The 24,873-nt window shown below is 39.9% G+C and overlaps 1 protein-coding gene across 8 annotated transcripts in view; it reads right to left on the bottom strand.

Moving 5' to 3' along the window:
* Positions 1 to 24,593, bottom strand: part of CROT (carnitine O-octanoyltransferase) — a 105,839-nt gene extending 81,246 nt beyond the window's left edge. For 5 of the 8 annotated variants that reach the window (XM_082398377.1, XM_082398378.1, XM_082398374.1 and 2 more), the window contains exons 1-7: positions 24,159 to 24,592; positions 23,822 to 23,911; positions 21,103 to 21,238; positions 17,733 to 17,857; positions 16,104 to 16,285; positions 15,808 to 15,932; positions 7,360 to 7,468 (exon numbers count right to left, since the gene is read on the bottom strand). In XM_082398377.1, coding sequence (XP_082254503.1) covers positions 7,360 to 7,468; positions 15,808 to 15,932; positions 16,104 to 16,285; positions 17,733 to 17,857; positions 21,103 to 21,217 — 656 coding nt within the window. In that variant the 5' untranslated portion in view covers positions 21,218 to 21,238; positions 23,822 to 23,911; positions 24,159 to 24,592. Of the gene's footprint in view, positions 1 to 7,359; positions 7,469 to 15,807; positions 15,933 to 16,103; positions 16,286 to 17,732; positions 17,858 to 21,102; positions 21,239 to 23,821; positions 23,912 to 24,158 lie in introns of all 8 variants that reach the window. The other 3 variants (XM_082398371.1, XM_082398373.1, XM_082398372.1) reach the window with 3 other exon arrangements.
* Positions 24,594 to 24,873: the final 280 nt, after the last annotated feature.

The following is a 24,873-nucleotide window of genomic DNA, read 5'->3' as shown; positions in this document are numbered from 1 at the left end:
GGATTTATCCCAGGGATGCAAGGATTCTTCAATATACGCAAATCAATCAATGTGATACACCATACTAACAAACTGAAGAATAAAAACCATATGATCATCTCAATAGATGCAGAAAAAGATTTGAACAAAATTCAACACGCATTTATGATAAAAACTCTCCAGAAAGTGGGCATAGAGGGAACCTACCTCAACATAATAAAGGCCATATATGACAAACCCACAGCAAACATCATTCTCAATGGTGAAAAACTGAAAGCATTTCCTCTAAGATCAGGAATGAGACAAGGATGTCCACTCTCACCACTATTATTCAACATAGTTTTGGAAGTCCTAGCCACAGCAATCAGAGAAGAAAAAAAAAATAAAAGGAATACAAATTGGAAAAGAAGAAGTAAACCTGTCACTGTTTGCAGATGACATGATACTATACATAGAGAATCCTAAAAATGCCACCAGAAAACTACTAGAGCTAATCAATGAATTTGGTAAAGCTGCAGGATACAAAATTAATGTACAGAAATCTCTTACATTCCTATACACTAATGATGAAAAATCTGAAAGAGAAATTAAGGAAACACTCCCATTTATCACTGCAAGAAAAAGAATAAAATACCTAGGAATAAACCTACCTAGGGAGACAAAAGACCTGTATGCAGAAAACTATAAGACACTGATGAAAGAAATTAAAGATGATACCAACAGATGAAGAGATATACCATGTTCTTGGACTGGAAGAATCAATATTGTGAAAATGACTATACTACCCAAAACAATCTACACATTCAATGCAATCCCTGTCAAATTACTAATGGCATTTTTTACGGAACTAGAACAAATCATCTTAAAATTTGTATGCAGACACAAAAGACCCCGAATAGCCAAAGCAGTCTTGAGGGAAAAAAACGGAGCTGGAGGAATCAGACTTCCTGACTTCAGACTATACTACAAAGCTACAGTAATCAAGACAATATGGTACTGGCACAAAAACAAAAACATAGATCAATGGAACAACATAGAAAGCCCAGAGATAAACCCACGCACCTATGGTCAACTAATCTATGACAAAGGAGGCAAAGATATACAATGGAGAAAAGACAGTCTCTTCAATAAGTGGTGCTGGGAAAACTGGACAGCTACATGTAAAAGAAGGAAATTAGAACACTCCCTAACACCATACACAAAAATAAACTCAAAATGGATTAGAGACCTAAATGTAAGACCGGACACTATAAAACTCTTAGAGGAAAACATAGGAAGAACACTCTTTAACATAAATCACAGCAAGATCTTTTTTGATTCACCTCCTAGAGTAATGGAAATAAAAACAAAAATAAGCACATGGGACCTAAGGAAACTTCAAAGCTTCTGCACAGCAAAGGAAACCATAAACAAGACGAAAAGACAACCCTCAGAATGGGAGAAAATATTTGCAAACGAATCAACAGACAAAGGATTAATCTCCAAAATATATAAACAGCTCATGCAGCTCAATATTAAAGAAACAAACAACCCAATCCAAAAATGGGCAGAAGACCTAAAGAGACATTTCTCCAAAGAAGACATACAGATGGCCAAAAAGCACATGAAAAGCTGCTCAACATCACTAATTATTAGAGAAATGCAAATCAAAACTACAATGAGGTATCACCTCACACCAGTTAGAATGGGCATCATCAGAAAATCTACAAACAACAAATGCTGGAGAGGGAGTGGAGAAAAGGGAACCCTCTTGCACTGGTGGTGGGAATGTAAGTTGATACAGCCACTATGGAGAACAGTATGGAGGTTCCTTAAAAAACTAAGAATAGAATTACCATATGATCCAGCAATCCCACTACTGGGCATATACCCAGAGAAAACCATAATTCAAAAAGACACATGCACTCCAATGTTCACTGCAGCACTATCTACAATAGCCAGGTCATGGAAGCAACCTAAATGCCCATTGACAGACGAATGGATAAAGAAGTTGTGGTATATATATACAATGGAATATTACTCAGCGACAAAAAGGAACGAAATTGAGTCATTTGCTGAGACGTGGACGGATCCAGAGACTGTTATACAGAGTGAAGTAAGTCAGAAAGAGAAAAACAAATATCGTATATTAACCCATGTATGTGGAACCTAGAAAAATGGTACAGATGAACCGGTTTGCAGGGCAGAAGTCGAGACACAGATGTACAGAACAAACGTATGGACACCAAAGGGGAAAACCGCGGTGGGGTGGGGATGCTGGTGTGCTGAACTGGGCAATTGGAATTGATATGTATACACTGATGTGTATAAAATTGATGCCTAATAAGAACCTGCAGTATAAAAACACAAACAAAAAAAAACAACTAATACTAAACTTTCTTTGGGTTATTTATATGGAAATATGTTAATATAAATGTTTCAGACATTACATGAAATTTCTAAAAATCTTTTATGTTCTGCTATAATGTTGTAAGTCATAATTCTAGTTATTACTTTTAAATGTATATCTCAGAAATAACTAAATTTCCTTGTCAATTGCACTATTATCAACTTTCATCAAATCTTTAACCATGGTCATTTTTAAGTCTTTTGTCATTTACAGACAGTTCTGGGTGTACTCTGATGCTTTTGCAAAAATGTTCCTATAAAAGGGTTTCATCTTCAAGGAATTCATGGAAAAGACTCTGACAAGTACAGGTTTCTGGTAACTGACTATACTGCTGAACTGAATCAATAAGCATTTTCAGAACTCTAATGGAAAACTGATGAATTCATAAAAGTGCTAACATCTTTTTTCAAGATGAAAAAAAATTAATTACATGGGAGTGAGTGAACTGATGAGGATGATTATAATTTTTGTGACTTTGTTTGAATAAAAAAAAGAAAAAAATCCCACAAGGACTCAGAGGCAAAAAATATACAAATCAATTTTCACTGCAAAGTAAAGGAGCTGTTACAGTGGAGGATTACTGGACTGAATGTCAATATTATGACATAGTATGAGTGTGTTTCGTGTTTGGTAATTGCAATCATTGTTGCTTCTGTTGTGGTCATCCATTTACAATGCCTGGTGTCAGTTTATTTATCTCTTGTAAAAATAAAATACAGTCTGTGTGTGTGTGTGTGTGTGTGTGTGTGTGTGTGTGTGTGTGTGTGTGTGGAAAAAAAAAGAGGTTTCGTAAATTCTATCTTAAATTTTCTTTTACTAATTGCTAGTATATAGAAATATTAATTTTTATATGAAGACCTCATATCCAGCTTGCTAAAGTCACTTATTAATTCTAATTCTACAGATCATTTTAGATTCTTTAATTATCTGGAAATAAAGTGTTATTTCTTTTTTTCTATCTTTAAAAAAGAAAGAAAAATAGGCAAGGGACTTCCCTGGTGGCACAGTGGCTAAGAACCTACCTGCCAATGCAGGGGACACAGGTTCAATCCCTGGTCCAGGAAGATCCCACATGCCATGGAGCAACTAAGCCCATGCGCCACAACTACTGAGCTTGCGAGCCACAACTACTGAGTCCACATGCCACACTACCGAGCCCACACAGCACAACTACTGAAGCCTGTGCACCTAGAGCCTATGCTCTGCAACAAGAGAAGCCACCGCAATGAGAAGCCCACGCACTGCAGTGAAGAGTAGCCCCCGCTCGCTGCAACTAGAGAAAGCCCGTGTGCAGCAACGAAGACCCAACGCAGCCAAAAATTAATTAATTAATTAATTAATTTTTAAAAAAAGAAAATATCTTCCTAACACTGGGTTAGGAAAAAAAAATTTTAAACAGTACGCAAAAAGTACAATCTGTATGGTAAAAGATTGATAAATTAGACTACATTCAAATGAAGAGCTTTTGTTGATCAAAAAGACACTTTGGGGGCTTCCCTGTGACGCAGTGGTTGAGAATCTGCCTGTCAATGCAGGGGACAAGGGTTCGAGCTCTGATCTGGGAAGATCCCACTTGCTGCGGAGCAACTAAGCCCGTGTGCCACAACTACTGAGCCTGCACGTCTGGAGCCTGTGCTCCGCAACAAGAGAGGCCGCGATAGTGAGAGGACCGTGCACCGCAATAAAGAGTGGTCCCCGCTCGCCGCAACTAGAGAAAGCCCTCACACAGAAACGAAGACCCAACACAGCCAAAAATAAATAAATAAATAAATAAATAAATGTGAAATTCTTAAAAAAAAAAAAAAAGACACTTTGAAACCCATGAAAAGCTCATATCCAGAATGTATAAGGAACTCCTACAACACTCCTAGTGTTGAACACACTAGTTCAAGTGCTTATTCGCACAACTACTTTGGAAAGCTGGCACAACCACTGAGGCTGAACATACACATACACTATGACTCCCCAAGTCCTCTCCTGAGTGTAATCAGACAGAAGTGCGTGCATGTATACAACAAAGACTTGTACAGGAATTTTCACAGCAGCATTTTTTGTACTAATAAAAATTGCAAGCAAGCTAAGTGATTATCCTTGAGAAGGAACAAAAGCCCAGTAACTGGGAAGTGGTATAAGGGGGATTTCTGGAGTAATGGGAACGTTCTGTGTCTTGACCTGCGTGGTGGCTGCATGAGTAATTAGCTATGTACTTCTGTATGTGCTTGTGTACATGTTTGTAATACTCAATAAAAATAATATAAAATATATATACCTTCATACAATTCAACATTTAGAAGACAATCTAGAAAATTTGAACAACTGACTGTACTGATATATTAACATATTAAAGAATTCTTGATAACTTTTTAGAATAAGCAAGTCACTAGGTGTGATAATGGTAATGTATATTTATGTTTTTAAGACTCCTTATATCTTAGAGAGTCATACTATTTATAGTGAAAGGATATTACGTCTGAGATTTTCTTTAAAATAATCCATGGGGGAGTGACGGGAGGGGCACAGGAGGTATAGCTGAAACGAGGCTATGAATTTATAATTGTTGAAGCTAGGAGTTAATAACTGTTGAAGCTGGGTGTGAGTACATGGAGGAGCTTCATTATACAATTCCTGCTACATCTGGAAATTTTCCATAATACTAACTTTAAAAATATAAACATATGCAGCACTATTGACAATAGCCAGGTCATGGAAGCAACTTAAATGTCCATAAACAGATGAATGGATAAAGAAGATGTGGTACAAATTATACAATGGACTATTACTCAGCCATAAAAAGGAACAAATATGGGTCATTTGTAGAGACGTGGATGGACCTAGAAAGTGTCATAAAGAGTGAAGTAGGGGCTTCTCTGGTGGCGCAGTGGTTGAGAATCTGCCTGCCAATGCAGGGGACACGGGTTCGAGCCCTGGTCTGGGAAGATCCCACATGCCGCGGAGCAACTGGGCCCGTGAGCCACAACTACTGAACCTGTGCGTCTGGAGCCCGTGCTCCACAACAAGAGAGGCCATGATAGTGAGAGGCCCACGCACCGCGATGAAGAGTGGCCCCCGCTTGCCGCAACTAGAGAAAGCCCTCGCACAGAAACGAAGACCCAACACAGCCAAAAATAAATAAATAAATAAATAAATAAACTCCAATCTCTTTTAAAAAAAAAAAAAAAAAGAGTGAAGTCAGAAATCTAGAAAAATGATACAGATGAACTGGTTTGCAGGGCAGAAATAGAGACACAGATGTAGAGAACAAACGTATAGACACCAAGGGGGGAAAGGGGGGATGGGATGAATTGGGAGATTGGGATTGACATATATACACTAATATGTATAAAATAGGTAACTAATGAGAACCTGCTGTATAGCACAGGGAACTTCACTTCATTGTACAGTAGAAACTAACACAACATTGTAAAACAACTATACCCAGGACTTCCCTGGTGGTGCAGTGGTTAAGAATTCGCCTGTCAATGCAGGGGACACAGATTCGAGCCCTGGTCCGGGAAGATCCCACATGCCCCATAGCAACTAAGCCCATGCACCACAACTACTGAGCCTGCGCTCTAGAGCCCGGGAGCCACAACTACCGAGCCCACGTGCCACAACTACTGAAGCCTGCAAGCCTCGAGCCTGTGATCCACAACGAGAGGCCACCGCAATGAGAAGCCCGCGCACCACAACGAAGAGTAGCCCCCGCTCGCCACAACTAGAGAAAAGCCCACGCACAGCAACGAAGACCCAACGCAGACAAAAATAAATAAACAAATTTATTAAAGAAAAAACAAAAAACATACAAAATAATACTCTCTCTGTATACACTATTATATGTACATACTATTTGTATATATGTAATATATACTACATATAAAATATACATATATGTTCTTCTTTTAAAATCTGTATGTGCATATAAATTCACTGCAACAGATCTGGAAGGGTAGAACATACCAAGCTAGCAAGTGATTAATTTGGGGACAGGGAATGGGATGAGTAATATTTGTAATGTTTACCTTTTCTCCAAGGAGAATATATTCATATACATCTAGTAAAATTTAAAGTTAATTTAAATTAAAAATAAAATAAAAACAGATTTTTAAACATTAGCATATATAAAATTCTTATTTCTCACCTTACCGTCACCTTCTAAAAAGATAATTTTGAACATTTATTTTTTAACTCAAGCAAAAGCTTAAGACCTAATGAGAAAAAAAAAAAAAAAAAAAAAAGACCTAATGAGACTCAAGAAAGTAGTTTGAGGGACTTCCCTGGTGGTCCAGTGGTAAAGAATCCGCCTTCCAATGCAGGGGACGCAGATTCGATGCCTGGGTGGAACTAAGATCCCCCATGCCGCGGGGCAACTACTGAGCCCGCGCGCTGCAACTAGAAAGCCTGCATGCCACAAACTACAGAGCCCACATGCCACAAACTACAGAGCCCACATGCTCTGGAGCCCAGGCACCACAACTAGAGAGAGAAAACCCACACACCACAACTAGACAGAAGCCCAGGCGCCAGAACTGGAGAGAAGCCCCCTGTGCCACAACTAGAGAGAAGCTCATGTACCGCAACGAAGATCCCGTGTGCCGCAACTAAGACCAGACACAGCCAAAAATTAAAAATAAATAAATAAATAAAATTAAAAAAGAATGTAGTCTGAGGGATGAGGGACTGCCCTGGTGGTCCAGTGGTTGAGAATCCACCTTCCAACGCAGGGGACGCGGATTCGATCCCTGGTCCGGGAACTAAGATCCCACATGCCACGGGGCAACTAAGCCTGCACACCGCAACTACTGAGCCCACGTACTCTGGAGCCCGCGTGCCACAACTAGAGAGAAGCCCGCACGCCACAACGAAAGATCCTGCATGCTGCAATGAAGATCCCATCTGCCGCAACTAAGACCCGAAGCAGCCAAAAATAAATAAATAAAATAAATTTAAAAATATATACAGATTAAAAAAAAAAAAGAAAGTAGTGTGAAAACCTGAGGATCTCTGGTGGGGTCATCAAACATCCTTCATGCATTACATCGAACACAAAAACTCGGCCTCGACACATCACTGCAACGTGACTTGGGCAATGCCCTTCACTCTCTGGAAAAAAGAAAAAGAAAACAGAAGACTCAAATCTCTCAAAGTTAAGCAAGAGTAAAGTTGCATATTTATATCCAACAGAAAAAAAAATTCCTCCAATATTTTATCTATCATATATTCATCAAATATGTCACATGAATAAAAACATTTTAATAAGGTGATAAAATTTCAGTTATTATGTCATAAATACATGTTCTTGAAACCCGTCCATGTAAAACATCTAGAAATCCACGAAAGTTTCAAATATTTGTACACCTTAAGAATCATACAGGGCTTCCCTGGTGGCGCAGTGGTTAAGAATCTGCCTGCCAATGCAGGGGACACAGGTTCAAGCCCTGGTCTGGGAAGATCCCACATGCCACGGAGCAACTAAGCCCGTGAGCCACAACAACTGAGCCTGTGCGTCTGGAGCCTGTGCTCTGCAACGGGAGAGGCCGCGACAGTGAGAGGCCCGCACACCGCGATGAAGAGTGGCCCCCGCTCGCCGCAACTGGAGAAAGTCCTCGCATAGAAACCAAGACCCAACACAGTCAAAAATAAATAAATTAATTAATTTAAAAAAAACAAAAAACTTCCTATTTAAAAAAAAAAAAAGAATCATATAAATTCCATACTATTGCAGGGCTTTCTAGTTTTATTTATGGATAGCATGGGAAGAGAAAAGGGTCGCAGAGAAATCCTGGAGGAGAGCTATTTAAGTTTCTTTTGGGGCTTTTCTTTTTTTTTTTAACATCTTTATTGGAGTATAATTGCTTTAAAATGGTGTGTTAGTTTCTGCTTTATAACAAAGTGAATCAGCTATACATATACATATATCCCCGTATCTCCTCCCTCTTGCGTCTCCCTCCCGCCCTCCCTATCCCACGCCTCTAGGTGGTCACAAAGCACTGAGCTGATCTCCCTGTGCTATGCAGCTGTTTCCCACTAGCTATCTATTTTACATTTGGTAGTATATATAAGTCCATGCCATTCTCTCACTTTATCCCAGCTTACCCTTGCCCCTCCCTGTGTCCTCAAGTCCATTCTCTACGTCTGCGTCTTTATTCCTGTCCTGCTTGGGGATTATTTTAATGTTTATTGATCATCACATAATTTAACTGCAATAGTATCTAGCTGTGATTTCTCAATAAAATAATTTTCAGTAGAATAAGGACACTGTATGCCTGGGTGGCAAGGAGAAAGCATTTTGCCCAATCTGCAGCATTACTTAAGGCTCTGATGACACCTGGTAAGCCACTGATAATTGATTCTATGACTCATTTGGCACATCTTAATTCCCCAAGAACTATTTATTTTTGAGATTTGTAAATCTCAGACTACTCTGATTTAGTCCCATTTTTCAAGTACTAGTCCCTTTGACAAGGGTCTTCCTATAAGATCTCTGCTCCTTCCCTCTCAAAAAAGAAAGAAGAGGAAGAAAGTTAGGAAAGACATATACTGCCACTGGAAGTTAATTTATTGGTTGACATTACAGACAAGGAACTGTGCTAAATGTTTTACACAGATTATCTAATGAAATCTATTCATCAGCTAAGAGGAAGAGCCATTTCCTGATGGCACTATTATTTTTTCTCTTACATCCTACTTCCTCAAGTCCTTGTAGGTGAGGTATGTATTTCCTTTGTCCCTCATGGCTATTTCCAAACCATTTCTTCTTTCTTCCCCTTCAAAAACCTCCATACCCTTTCACATTTACCACCACTACCTTTTATTGCTGTCCTCTATTACCTAAAATTTCAGGCTGCAAAAGAAAAAATAAAATAAACCTGATGCCAAGTTAATCAATAAATATTTGGGAAGAGGATGACAGAAGGGTGCTACCACAGGATGAGCATAAGAGGGGATATCTGAGCAGAGAACAAAATGAAGCAAAGGTGTGAATACAGAAATACCTGCAGGAAGAGAGTTCCAGGTAGAGGGAACAGCAAGTACAAAGGCATTAGGACAAAAATGAGCTGGTCTGCTTAAAGGGAAACAAGGTCAGTGCAGCTGCAGCAGAGAGAAATGGGTAGAATGGTAGAAAAAGTTGGGGCCCGACCATATTGGCCTTAGAAAGGGCTTGCAATTTAAAGTATGATGGAAAAGAAGCCAATGGAAGGTTTTAAGCAGGACAGTAATAATGTCACCTAAGTAATACTTTACAAAGGGCACTCTAGCTGCCATATGGAGAAGAGATTATAAGAGGGAAGAAAATATACAGCAAGATCAGTTAGGAGGTAACTGAAGTGGTCCAGGGGAGAACCACCTAAGTGAGAGTTGATGGTGGCTTTGACTGGGGTGTGACACTTGAAGGAAGCAAGAGGTCAATTTTTTCTTTTTAAGAAGGGAGATATTACAAATTGGTACAACCCACTAAAGAGGGAAAACTGTTAATGCAGCACAGAGAGAAAGGATAATGCAGAAGCAAGGTCCTTGATTAAACAAGAGGTGGTGGGGCCCAGGGCACCTTACAGAAGGGTTATCCTTAGGAGTCAGAACAGTTCCACACTCTTAAAAAGAGAAGACAAAGTATATGAATGTGCAGTAGTGTATTGCAAGGAGGTTACAGAATGGGCCAATATTTGAATGAATGTTTCTATGACTGCTGTAATAAATTACCACTAACTTAGTGGTAAATCACCACGAACAACACAAATTTATTGTCTTACAGGTCTGGGGACCGAAGTCTGAAATGTGTTTCACTGGGCTAAAATGAGAGTGTCAGCAAGTCTGTGTTCCTTCTGGAGGCTCTAGGGGAGAATCCGTTTCCTTTGCTTTTTCAGCCTCTAGAGGCTGCCCACATTCCTTGGCTCAGGGCCCCATTCCTCCTTTTTTTTTTTTTTTTGACTGCCCTACGAAGCTTGCAGGGTTTTAGTTCCCCAATCAGTGATCGAACCTGGACCCCGGCAGTGAAAGTGCTGAGTCCTAACCACTGGACCGCCAGGGAATTCCCTCCATTCCTCCATCTTTAGAGCCATCAAGAGAGGATCATGACTTTCTCATGCTTCCATCCCACTGGTTCTCTCCTCTGCCTCTTTCTTCACTTATAAGAATTCTTATGATTACTCTGGGCCCACCTGAATAATCCAGAATAATCTCCACATCTCAAGGTCAATTGATTAGCAAACAATTTCATCTGCAACCTAATTCCCCGTTACCATTTAAGGTGACACATTCAGTAGGTTCCAAGGATTAGGAAGTGGACATATTTGGGGGTCATTATTCTGCCTACCAGATAGGTTGGCAACTTTGGTGAGAGAAACATTGCTTTACATTTGTTGAGAAATAAGAGAGTTCATTAGCTGGGAATAAAGAAGGAGAAGGGTGTGAAACAGTCTTCTCCGGAAGTGAGAGAATAGCTTGACAAAAGAATACAGCAAGGTAGTGCTCTGCGTCCACTTGAGGTTTGACTGAGAAAAGTTAAGTGATGTTTTGTGGTTTCCTTTGGCCAAGTAAATTGCTAGGGTAGGTGTCTTTAATATGTGGAGGAAAGACAGAAGACTGAAATTTAAAGTGTTGAGGCGGGGGTGGAGTGGGGAGGGAGCAGGTGAGCAAAAGTTTGAATGTATACGTAAGGAGTGGTGACAGTAAAGAACCACAGAAAGATGTGAAGATGTGGCCGCAGGGAGGGAGAAATGAAACAGTGAAGAACTGCAGAGTAACTGAATTTTAAGTCAAGATGTGGTCAAAGAAATGGCTGAGGTGTACCGAAAGGAAGCGAGTTGTGAAGAGAAGGTGGAGGTCAGAGTGAGATGCCTACAGCCACACTATTAGAGGTGAGAGTTTTTGATTATAACAAGGTCTATGGCTGGGCCATGGGAGTGGGTTGCTGCTTGAGAAGGAGAGGAAGGAGAGGAAGGAGAGGAAGGAGAGGAAGGAGAGGAAGGAGAGGAAGGAGAGGAAGGAGAGGAAGGAGAGGAAGGAGAGGAAGGAAGGAGAAGCCACGGGTCATCCACAAATGGAGGCTGAAGCCAGCAAGAATGTGACTGAGGTAGTAATGGAGAGACAGACAGTGAGACTGGTGCTAAAGCAATCAATGAATGAAGGAAAGTGATCAAAAGGGAAGTCACTATGACGATGACAAGCAGGGGTGACATAACCTGTTAGCATTTTTTATTTTTCAAGAGCTCAAATTGCAAGGGAAAAGAAAAAGTGGAAAGGGCAATAGGAAATAAAGAAAACACCAACATCTCCTACTTGCCCTCCAGTACCAAAGTGTAAGAGAAAAACAAAATCCCCATTTGAGATGGTTACAGGAAAAGCAGTGTAAAAAAATAACCAGGTTTCATGAACAGCACCTTTCAGAAGGAAAGGGGAACGTTCAGAGAAACGGTGGAGGATATAATGGATTTTGCTGACCATGAGCTCCATCAAGTACAGCAGAAGGGATTGGGGAAGGAGTGGAGGGTGGGTCCCAGCAGTGGAGAACTTGAGTCAAATTAGGCTATGCACAAATCCATGAATCTAGATGACAAGAGATGACATTCGAAGTCTGAACTTCTTGGGCAAAATGAGGTGCACAGGATGAAAAGCAAAACGGAACTAGTCTTAATGGTCTCTTAAGGTCAAAAACAACAACAACAACAACAAAAAACAAAACTAGGTCTAACTTGCCTGCTTATTGAGACTAGCCTCTTATCTGCAGCAGCCTGCGTGCTGCCGTCCCCCTCAACACACATAATTTCTTCACTTTTCTCCTTACCCAGGATAGATTCTAGAGCCAACATTATAATTTCTCCCTTGCAAAAATCCTAACTCCCGCTTCCCCTGCACCTGCCCGTTGCTGAAGGAAAAAACACAACACACCATACAGTCTAACTTTAAATTCACAAAAACACATCTCAACACTATTTAGCTACCCTATGTTTCCACAGAACAAAGTTTGCTTTTCCCACTTTCCAAAATGACCATTTCAAACCATCTCCTTTTTTCCTCAAATATTCCACCCCCACCTCAGTTCTTATTTCACCGAGGAAAACACAAGCAGTACATGGAGCCGCCTCACCCTCCTACAGCAAGATCGGCCCATCTGTGTGCGTCTAGACGCACACCTCCTGCAGTGCCTCTCATCCTTGCTCCTGCCAAAGACCAGTCCTTCCACCATTTCTGCTCTTAAAGTCTCAATGTCTTTGGTTCTTTATCCTTTCCCCTGCAAGATAATTTTTCCTTCTCTCCTACGTCATTCCTATGATGTATCACCCATCTTTTTAAAAAAAATAACACATACACACACACACACACACACACACACACACACACACACACACACACACACAAAATCTCCCACTGCACATCCCAACCTTTTTTGTAAGAATTATTTCCAAATGCTGCCACCACTTCTTCAGTTTGCTTTCATCTCCTCCAACTGAGCTCCGTTCCCCAACTTCCACTAACACTGCTCTTGTCAGGGGCAGCCTCTGTCCAAATCACTCTGACAAATCCAATGGTCACTTTCAATTTCTACCTCATTTGACCTCATGGGAGCATGAGGTAAAATAGTTCTTTCTTGTGGCTTCTGGGAGACCACTGTTCTTGTTTTCTTCCTGCTTTGGTCTCTTCTGCTGGTTCCTCCTTCTCTGACCACCAAATACTATATGTGACTGTGATCAGGATCAGTACTGGTCCCCCTGATCATCTTCAGCTGTATGTATTCCAAAAGTAATCTTACCTATTTTTATGGGGGTAGAAATGATTTCTATGCCTGCTAATGATGACTCCTAAATCTTTATCTGCAGTCCTGAATTCTCCCCAGTACCCCAAACTCTGTACCCAACTGCCTATTTACATTTCCACTTAGATGTCTAAAAGGCACCTTAAATTCAATGCAGTCTAGGGAACTCTTTATTTTCTTCCCTAAATATTTCCTCCCAATTTTTCCCACCTCATGAACCAACACACCTATCTACCCCGTTAGCTTCTCAAGCCCAGTAACTTGAGGTCATCTCTGATTCCTCTTTTTCTCTCACATCTCACAACCAGTCTATGAATAATTCTGCTTACTCCATATCCAAAATATCTCCAGAATCTAGTAACTATTCACCACCTCCGTGTTACCACCCTAGGACAAGTCATTATTATGGCTCACTGGGACTACTAAAACAAGCTTCTAATTCATCTCCCTGCTGCTACATGTCTCTCTCCTAAAAATTTATTCTTCAAACAGCAGGCAGAATGATCTTTTTTAAAACATAAACTGTTCACATCACTCTCTTTATCAAAACCCACTTAGAGTATCTAATCACATTTTAAATAAAAGCCAAAAAACCTTAGTTGGCTTACAAAATACTATATGATCCAGACTCTTTTACATCTTTACAATCTGCCCCCTCCTTCTTGCCTACTCTGCTCCATCCACATTGCCCTTCGAACATGCCAAGTTTATTCATGCCCAGAAGATTCACCCCTCAACACACACACACACACACCCCACTACCACCTCTACCTCCACCAGCACCAACAAACTGAACTAAACAAAAACAAAAATGAAAAGCAAAAAAACTGTGCCAGATCATCTTATTATTCAGATCCTCAGTGAGGTCTTCCCTGACTACCTAATCTAAAACAGCCACCCAGTTACTCATGTGATTTGAATTCTCTATATAGCATTTGTCACAAACTCTATGATATTTTTTCATGTTTACTGATTCCCTCAGCTTTATCCCTATTTGCACCTCTTCACCTAACTGTAAGTTCAAGAACATGCTAACCATGACAGCTTAAACCACTGTATCAAGAAGTACATTATTAAATTAATGAACCTTATGCACTGTAACTTAAAGAACTTACCTTATCTACAGACATGCCTACTAAGCGATAAAAGATTGAATTCAAAACCAGGTCTACTGATAATAGTTCTTAACTATTATTTCTCTTTGCTACTGCTATTCTCCTATCAATTTTCTCCTGTTCATCTTTTCAATTCACATTTGGACGTTCAACTTTATGCCATAAACAACCAGGTTCCTAATTCTTTCTTTTAATTCTTTCTCTTGCAACATCAAGGTAAATGTGTCTGGGCTTAAGGACATTAAATATCTCAAGCTCCTACAGAGTTTTACATGCAAGAAGTTGAGTTCTACATGAAAGTAAACTTATACTTCTCACACTATAAGCAAAATTGGGTATTGAAATTTTACTTTTAAATAAAATTTTATATAAGAAAAATATCCATTCATAATGACATTCTGCAGTAATATAAACTATGTTATTAAATTTATAAGAAAAATTCCTGAAGTAACTGGAAACCAGCAGTTACTACAACAGAATTTTCCCTTTGAAGATATGCTAGGACACCAAGCAGAAAGTGCCATTAAACTAACTGTAAAAACAAAAACTCTGATGAGTCAATCTGAACTCATGTGCCTTCAAGAAGATTGGTATCAGGCTCTTACCTCATACGAGGAATAGGGGTGGGTTGAGGGGAGGAAAGCATACTCACAAAGACAAATGGGACATGATGAGCACATACAAACACTCAAAAAGAGAATTCATGTAAGAAATGAGGGTAGAAAGAGAAGGATCCAGATCATATGCTCCAGATCTCCTAAAACGGATTCACAATTCTACCCTTTAACTAAAATTTAAACTCTCAAATGATGCAACATAAGCAACAGGTTTGTACAGAACCATGTAAGACAGTTTCAAAAAATCCATTCCCGGGCTTCCCTGGTGGTGCAGTGGTTGAGAATCCGCCTGCCAATGCAGGGGACACGGGTTCGAGCCCTGGTCTGGGAAGATCCCACATGCCGCGGAGCAACTAAGCCCATGAGCCACAACTGCTAAGCCTGCGCACCTGGAGCCTGTGCTCCACAACAAGAGAGGCCACGACAGTGAGAGGCCCGCGCACCGCGATGAAGAGTGGCCCCCACTCGCCGCAACTGGAGAAAGTCCTCGCACAGAAACGAAGACCCAACACAGCCAAAAAATAAATTAATTAATTAATTAATTTATATAAAAAAAGAATCCCTAAAATGATTGGTTTAAAAAAAAAAAATCCATTCCCAAAAATTACTTCCAGCTAATCACTATGACTGAAAGAAAAGGTTCATAGAAATCTTCTGATTAGTCAAAATCCAGTAAGAAATATTTTTCAAAACAGTATGTTCCAAATTAAAAAAAAAAAAAAAGTATGCTCCACAGTGTCATGGGAATTCCCTGGTGGTCCAGTGGTTAGGACTCGGCACTTTCACTGCTGTGGGCCCAGGTTCTATCCCTGATCAGGGAACTAATATCTCGCAAGGCACGCGGAGCAGCCAGAAAGAAAAAGGATGTTCCACAGCATCACAGAAGAAACTGCAGCAAAACTACCCAAATCCCAATGCTTTTACGAGAAAAAGCACATGTGTTTGTTTTCTACTTACCAGTCCTAAAATAATTAATAAGTGAATCTCTAGTAATTCCTGGAACCTTGCAGGTGGCAAACAGCATTCGGAATTGATTCATATCTAGAGGAGTATTTCCAACTTTATGAACAGGCAATTTTTCTCTATTAAAACAAACCAAAAAAGTATATTGACCAAGAAATCATTATAAAATTTATAAACCAAACAGTCACACCTATAGTATTCATCCCCAAACGAGTAAATTAAGCTTCTCAACATTGTGCGACCTGAGATCTTGGGTAAGTATGTAACCAAATTGACATAACCATCCTTACTTTCTTAATAGCTGCCAGTAGTTCAAGATATGCCAAAGACTTATACTTCCTCTTTCCAATTGCGTGCCTTCCTTTGGAGGCCAGTAGTGTTCAATATGGCTTGCAGGACCCCCAAAGTTGACATGCAGTTGTGATGGTATACGAACATCCAGGTAGGCAACATTCAGCCACCAGTCTTCCAGCTAAAAGAAATTAAGAACATCAGCCTAATGCTACTGATAATACTTCAGTGTGTAACTGCTGGGGGAAAAAAGCTCTATTTGTCCTTTTTTCTTTAATTAGTCTTCAACACTTAAAAACATGTTTCGTTTTAAATCATCACAGATATTAAAATACGGTACTGTGATCATTTCTTTCTTTCAGAATTATGGGATCTGAATTAAGTACTATTCAGTTCAACTACATTATCAAAAACGTGAAACAAGAAAGCACTGAAACAAACACCTTCAGACCGATCATACTGAAATCACCAAGTACTCAGAGTACCAGGAGTACCCAACAAAGTACTCTAGGTGTGTTTTCTCAGAGTACCTGGGGTACAATAGATATTCAACAAATCCTCAATTATAACAATTATTAAGGCACTTATAATTTTCCTATTTCCTTTTTCATAGAAATATGAAAACTTTTCAGTAGGCTTAAAACTAATTTGGATTTTTCACTGATACCACTTTCTATGTGTCCCTCTTTCACAACATTCAGCTGAATTTCATGTATAAGTAAGTGGATCTCATCAAATTACCTGGAGCTCTTTTTGAAGAATTTGATGTTATAAACTATAATCAGTCATTTGGAAAAAGATATAAGTGAAAAGGATACAGGCAGAACAACAACTTCTTTACCTTTACCCTAATTAAAGTCACTCAAGGCTCAAGATTGAGAAAAAAGGAATCTTGAGGTATAAAATTTTATTATTCCATCATAGGTATCAAAGGACAATGAGAAGATCAACTTGCTTTTTATTTCTAAAACTAAATGACAGTTACAATAATTATTTCTAGATTAAGGCAATATCTTAAATTATGAAAACTCATGCTCTGGTTTGTACTACAGAAGCAGAGTAGTTAAGACGAAAAAGTCAAAGAAGATTCCTTGTGGCAAATTACTGAGATCCTCAGTAATTATTAAACCACTGTCTCCTCAGTCTACCTAACTGAAACACAGACTACTCATAACCATTCTCCACTCCACTTTTGTAATGGCCCTTTTCTCCTACGTACTGTTTAAATATTTGTATGCCACCAATGTGATGTGTATTTTAGTGTTGTGGGACTTTGATTATCTGGGCAAAAGGTTTTCCTCAAGCATGGTCTACAGATGACCTGCATCAGAACCACATGGAGTAGTTGTTAAAATAAGGATTTCTGGGCCCCCATTCCAGAGATACTGAACCAGAATCACTGGTCCCAGGAACTCTGCATTTTAACAAGTTCCCAAATAGGAGAGGAGCCCACACACAACACTTAAAACTCCCCAGAGTTAACCAATTCACTCATTCTTTTGGATGATGATAAAGACAACAATAATGGTAAGGATTTTACAGTACGGTAATAATTTTAAAAAGAAAGCCAGATACACTTTTTTCATTAAGTATCAATATTCTAATTCTAAGTACAATAACATAAATACCCAATTTCTTTTTTCTTTTGCCCTTTCAAGTAATTTCTGCTGCAATTTTTCTCCAATACCATTTTGAAATTTTTGGACAATTGCTTCAGTTTTCTTATATTCTTCTTCATTTGCAAATGGCTTTACTATAAAGAAAAAAATATGCATTAAAGTACTTAGATATCAAGTACCACAAACTCACCTCAGTTATTCTTACACAAATCTTGACTCAGTTATATAAAACACTTATGTATTAGAGCAGTCCACTAAATTATAATCGAGTTTACAACATGAAAATGGCTGAAAAGCAATAATGCAAAATACTGGAAAAAATAAAACAGTGGATACTATGTAGTCTGATAACTACTTCCCCCAAAATTATTTAAAAATCATTCTGGACGATGATAGTTAAAATGACATACAGGACTATCATCTAGCTACTAGTCCAATAGGAAAGTAAATCCTGTTTAGCCATGACTGAGAGAAATTAAAGCTTCTTTCCATTAATGTTGAAGCAGAGCCTTAAACATTATGAATGTAAGTGCAATATGTATGTAAATTTCAGTGTAAAGCCTTCCCAGAGCAGTGTAGGGTCCCTTCTGGCCAATAACGATTTCCCTCACACAGAGGCACACACACACACACACACACACACACACACACAAAGTATACAGGGGTATACTTAGGAATTATACCTAGTCCATGAAAACCAAGTGTTCTGAAAATTAAGCTATAGATGAAAGTAAATTAGAAATCAAGGGACATTAATATCTTCCTTTTTGTTTTATTTTTGTCACTTCAAAGTCTTCTCTTAAAGTTAATTTAAATAGTTGCATTCAGAGAGCACAAGTGAATAATCAGTGAATTTTTTAAAAAAGAAACTAGAATTCCAAGATGAAAGTAGGTGCGAAAAAAGAATTAAAAAAAAAAAATCAGAGGGCTTCCAATTAAACAAAGGGAACTAAGGTCATAAATTTATCTTCACTTCTAGAAACTCACTAAAATGAGAGTAATTAAAAAGGCATAAATTCATAAGGACATAGAAAATGAAAGAAGAGAGGACAGCAGACAAGTTAACATTTTACAAATTAAAAAACACGTAGGAAAATGGTGACTGACCGCAGAATGGAGAAAGCATCGACAGCCTGGAAAGTGGAATGTAGTGGGAGACGGGAGGGTTAGGTGCAAACCAACAAGCAAGCCAACTCCTGCAGCAGAACCCCAGGGAAGTTCAAGAATTCAAGACACATGGACTTCTAAAGGCAAGGGACAAAGTGAGGCTGAAAAAAGGACAACTGCTTCAACGTGGTCGGTAAAAGCAGCAGACAACCACCCCATCCACATACGTCCCTGTAGATCTTCTCCATTCTAGAAAGCCAGGCAACTCCTTCCCCATGGCACTAGAAATCTGAAGGTTTACTCTTAGGAGAAGTTGTACCAAACAAGCAGAATACATGGATTCTAGCTCATATTTTAAAAAGAGGGATTACAAAGAAAGTGCACACCAGAACAATGAGCCCTCCTGCGCCCCTCTCCACTCAGCTCCCAAAACACTAGCAGTCAGGCTTATGCCTTCTCAACAAAAGAGGAGAGAATTCTTCTTTGGGGAAGCTATCAATCAGTCCACGAGAAAGGAGTACTGGTATTTGGATATGTCCCAATGGAACTGCTAGATCTCTGCCCTATTACCCTTCAAGGCTCATTATAAGGCCCACTTGTCGCCAAGGTCTACCCACGCACACGGAGCTCCCAGTCAGCTTCTCAGGGTCTGACTCAAATATGAATGACTAAGGATTGCCAGATATTTGAGGAAAGCCTCTAACATAACAGTCAGAGAGCAGAACAAACCAAAAAAGGACTAATGATATCAAACAGTAAATGGACCAAAAAGGGACAGGTACTAAAAATGAAAGGAAAACACTTTTTTAATTAAAAGCTTTGCCCAGAAGGACCCAGATCCAAGTAATAGGAGTTGCTCTCAGAAAGAGAAAAGAAGGGAGGAGAAAACTATAAAGGAAATGAAATTTTAAAAATTTCCAACAACTGAAGAACATGATTTTTTACATGGAAGGGACCCACTGAGTGTTCAGAGAAATAAATGACAAAACCTACACACCATGGGACATCACTGAGATACTCAGAATAACAGGGATAAAGAAAAGGTTTCCAAACACATCCAGGGAGTGAAAAACAACAGGTCACATTATAGGATCAAATACCAGAATGGCATCAGATTTCTCAAGAGGAGCAAACGAACAGTGCCTTCAAAACTTACGAAAAAGCCATTTCCAACCCAGAATTCTATACTCAGCCAAACAGTGAAGTATGAGTAGCATAAATACATTTTTAGGTCATAACATTCTTTTCCTCCCAGACACCCTTTCTCAAATAGCTACTGAAGATTTACTTCACCAAAATAAGGGAATAAAAGAGGAAGACAGAACCCAGGAACCATGGAATACAACACAGGAGACAAAGGTGAAGAGAACAGCCAGGATGATGGCTACGGGAGAGCCCCAGGGTAAGCGTTGTCCAGTCAGCTTGAGAAAAGTGAACACTGATTGGAACAAGAAGGTAAGGGGCCCCAGGAGGGATGTCTCCAAGAAGAAATAAAACTGACGGACTATCATATGTATTTAAATGGATTCAGGGATTTTAGGTGTAGTGAAGTATTTGGGAGTGAATTAGTTGTGGATACAAAGCATACTAAGCAAATGAAAAATGAGGAAAAACCCAAAAATGCAGCAAAAAGGTAATCAAAGTACTGTACACTGAATGGGTCTCTTGTGAATAACTGCATAACCACAAACCCTCAATGGTCAGGTAAATCAATTCAGGTAAATACTGATTTAAATCAGGTGAACACTAATTTAACTGCAAATGGTGATTTCTTACAACTACACAGAGAAAATGAGAGGGAAAATGTGGATATGTTAGACTGCATAAACGTTGGGAAGCGAAGGTGGAGGTTAGGGGGTGTAGGACAGCTAAATCTACATCTTTTTAGGAACTAATATATAACATCTACGACTAAAAAAAAAATCCAAGAAATAGTAGTATATAAGAATGTTAGTTTAAATCTGGAGGTAAACACAAGAAGCAGATAAAATATTTGAAAATGCTTGCCTAAGGGCATGGGATTGGCAGTGGGGGAAATGAGGCAGAGGACTAGTACTTCTTATTGTAAGCCTAAAGGTACTCCCTGGCTTTTTAAACTATGGAAAAATTAACGTGAGAGAGAAAGACAGAAATGTTTTGGACATTTTAGGGATAATTTTAATTATCATAAGCCTAGAGGAAAAAGCAATTAGACCCTCATCAACTTCTAATAATTTCGCAGTTTTCTAAGTTGCTAGCAATATTAATATATGCTAAAAGATTACAAACATACCTGATTCAAGGTATTTCTTTAATGATTCTTCAAGTGAAGGAACAGGCAGTGATGGAAGAGAATCCTGGTACTGAAATGTTCTTTCTTCAGTTGATTTAGCCAACTGATTTTCCATGATGCGATCACAATAGGAACACTAAAGGAAAAAAAAAGCCCTCACCTCACAATTCAATTTCATAAATATTCTTTTAGATGCTAGTGTCAACTCACTACATCACTATTTAGTGACCACAGTATATCTAGGACTTGGTCCTAGTCCTTAGGAATTCATGAACTTGTCAGAGAGAGAAAACCAATTAAAAAAAAAAAAAAGTGTAGAGTCAAACGTGCTAGAGGTCAAGGAGTGATCAGTGAGACCAGTATAATTATCATTTATTGAGCACCTACTATTTGCCAAGTACTGCAATAAGTGTTATAGAAAATGTGTTATCTCTCTCATATTCATACTATCTCTGAAAGGTGGCGTTCACTGCCATTTTACATAAGAAGTCGAAACTCAGAGAGATTTAGTAAATTGCCTAAGGTCAAACGAACAACTCAAATCCAGATCTGTTTGACCACAATCTTCCTCCCATACAAAGGCTACATGATAGTGGGTGAGGGGACTTACAGTAGGTCTAAATGGGTAGGTAGAATTCAGATGTGTAGAAAAGGATAATGGGCTGAGAGAAAGAACTTTGAAGAGGAAAATACGAAAAGTTGTGGAAGAGTCATCCAACTATAGAGTTACAAAATGTTACAGAGTACATAAATCATATGACAGGCTGCTGTAACCTAATCCTGCAGTGGTGTGAGGCCTATACAGAATGATCTCAAGTATCCCAAAGCAATCTTGTACATTTTCCACAGATGTATTAATTTTCAGAAAAATCAAAGTAATACAAAATGTGAATAAAGAGATTCCTCAAAGAAGCCTTTATAAATTATATATTAAAATAGCAGTTGAGAAATGAAGAAACATTAATATTGAATAAGAATTTCCTGTCCTTTCAAATACTACTTGTTAAAACTAATAGCAAAGCCAAATAAAATATTCAACTCAGAAAGTTACAGGATAAAACATCATAAAAAACAATGGTGTGGCAGAGACTGTTTTCAGCCAATATAACTTTCCCCCTTCTTTCTTAACAGAATCCTGAGTTTCAGCTGGGTAGACAGCCATATAGCTGTATCTTTCCTACTCTCCCTTGGAGCTCAGTATGGCTTTGCGACGTATATGTTGCCTCCAGATCATTCCCCTGTAAGGAACTACAGGTGTTCTCCTGTGCTTTCTCTCCTCCTCACTGCCTATCAGGAAAGTCCCAACTGGAACAGCATTTTGGACCCATTTCCAGGAGCCACGTACTGAGGCTGTCAGAATCTTCCTACTAGCCCTGGACTCCTTCTTCTAGATATATCAAAAAAAAAAAATCTTTTATTAACGCCATTGTAGTTTGGCTTTCTTTGTTAGGGGAGAAGAGCTTAGCCTACACCACTAATATAAAAAGATAACCCCAAAAATGAGGTACAACAAAGATCTCAATTTCTCTGCTTCTTCCTTTCTAAATAGGAAGAAGCACTTCACTTTCACCATCCGTAAACATGCCTTTAGATCGAATAGAAATGTAGATCTGGGTCCAAATACCAACTCGCCATTTTCTAGCCATATGCCCCTGCACAAATAACTTTACCTGAATTTCTTCATCTGTAGAGAGGATACTCAAAGAATCAGACAGAGTTGTTGTTAGGGTTTTAGTTTTTTTTTTTTTAATACCTGCAAAACTGCACTGTAAAAATAATCTAGTTTTGAGACAACCATATCAGGCTAGGTAGAATTTCTATGAGCTGCTCCCATGATTCTGACCCCTCTAATACGCAGAACCTGTGAATATGAGATTATCACTTCCTTGACTGTGATGGTGTTATTGCACAATTGACCTTATTTGAAGTAGGGAGGTTATCCAGGTGGCCCTAATCTAATCACTTGAGCCCTCTGGAGCAGAAAGCTTTCTCCAGGAGGTGTCAGAAGACTAGTCAGGGAGATTAAACACATGAAAAGGATTGGAGGTGCTATCTGGCTTTGAAAATGCAGGTGGTCTTGTGGAACTGAGAGAGGCCCCAGCTGACAGCCAGTAAGGAAACTGGAACCTCGCTCCTACAACTGCATGGAAATTAATTCTGCCAAGAACTTCAGTGAGCCTGGAGATGGATTCTCCCTCAGAAAGCCCAGACCAACATAACTTTTATTTCAGCTTTGTGAGATCCGAAGCAGCGTACCCAGCTAAACCTACAGAGACCTCCCATCTACAGAGCTGCTAGTTAATAAGTTTGTGTTTTTTTAACTGTTAGGTTTGTGATAAATTGTTATGGTAGCAATAGGAAACTAACACACATATATAGAAAAAAATAAGCTATTCTCTGTATACATCCCTGCCACTCACTAGACTCTAGGAATCTGAGACCACGACTACCAGTACCATACTCACTACAGTCTTAACTCACCAAAAGGTACACAGTAAAAACAAGAATTAACAGATTCTTTCATGGAGGATTGTTTTGAACTCTCAATCACAAAGATTAAATAATACAATTCTAAACTAACCTACAAATGCATTAAGAAAATGATGACGCTAGATTTAATTACAGTGGGCCTCCTGGGAGCAATAAGATGTAAACTCAAAGTAGAAAACAGAATCAGGTAAACAAGAAACAGAAACAAGTAAAACAGATTATCACATACCGGTACACCAAGATCAATTGTTTACGACTTCCAAGAGCGTGTTGCAACAAATCTATTTTGGAATCACAGAGATTTGAACTGGGCTGGTGACTGTGGGCAGGAAGAAAAACAAGTTTAACAATTGCAGGGGTAAAAAATTAACAGAAACTAGTAAAAGAAGGTGGAAGACAAACAACTTAGGGGTTGGAGGCCCCAAGCCTCAAACTTTTGGCAATCACAGCAAACACACGCAGTCCAGCTGCCAGAAAGCTGGATAAAAATTACTACACTATTAACTAGGTTAACTACTAGGACAACTACACTCCCTTCCATGAGACAGTCCCCAGAAACGATGTACCTCCCGGTGCCCGGGTATCTGGTGCCGGCGCTTTGTCGCAGGGCTGCAAGTTCAAAGCTTGGCTCTAGAGACAAGAGGGGTAGAGGGCGAGGAGGTCGGAGACTCCTCCCACCAACGCAAAGGCAGCTCCGCATACTCCAGAAGCCACCAGGTGAGAGAAATTCAACCAAGCACCACGACGGACCAGCCTAGCGGCCCAGCCTCAAGGATACCTCTCAGACCCCGGCAAGCGAGATGCCTGATGCCACCCCCGCCAGTCCTGACACCTCTGACGCTCTCCACTATTTAACGCTGTTCTAACGCCTTAACTTTTCCCCACCCCTCGAGGGTTAGCCGGGGAGGGAGGGAAGAAAAAGGGAGGGAGGGAACTCTACTCCGCGGGCCGACCACTCCCGACCCACAGCGGTTGATAAACGCCGCCGCAGCGCTCAGCTGCGCAGGCCCGCTTCCCTGAGGCAGCCCCGGAGCGGCAATTGGACGGAGACCCGCTAGGGTCCCGCCCCCCGGGCACCGGGGAACGGGGATTGGCTGGGAAGCCGCGACGGTTCCTCCCCCCCACCCCCCGCGCGCTTGAAGGCGGGGGTGGCGGGCCGGGCCTGCGCTCTGGTGCGACCTAGCTCCGCCTCCCGTCTTCTGTCGGGGTTAGGGGTCAAGGCTGCGGGCCTCGGAAAGGCTCGGCGGGGCGGACGAGAGAAACGGTCCAAACCCAGCCCGG

The sequence above is a fragment of the Balaenoptera borealis genome (genome assembly GCF_965194805.1).
Source record: "Balaenoptera borealis genome assembly, chromosome: 7".
NCBI classification, from domain to species: domain Eukaryota; kingdom Metazoa; phylum Chordata; class Mammalia; order Artiodactyla; family Balaenopteridae; genus Balaenoptera; species Balaenoptera borealis.
The sequence above is the reverse complement of the archived record's forward strand: the minus strand, read 5'-3'. Positions and strand labels throughout refer to the sequence as shown.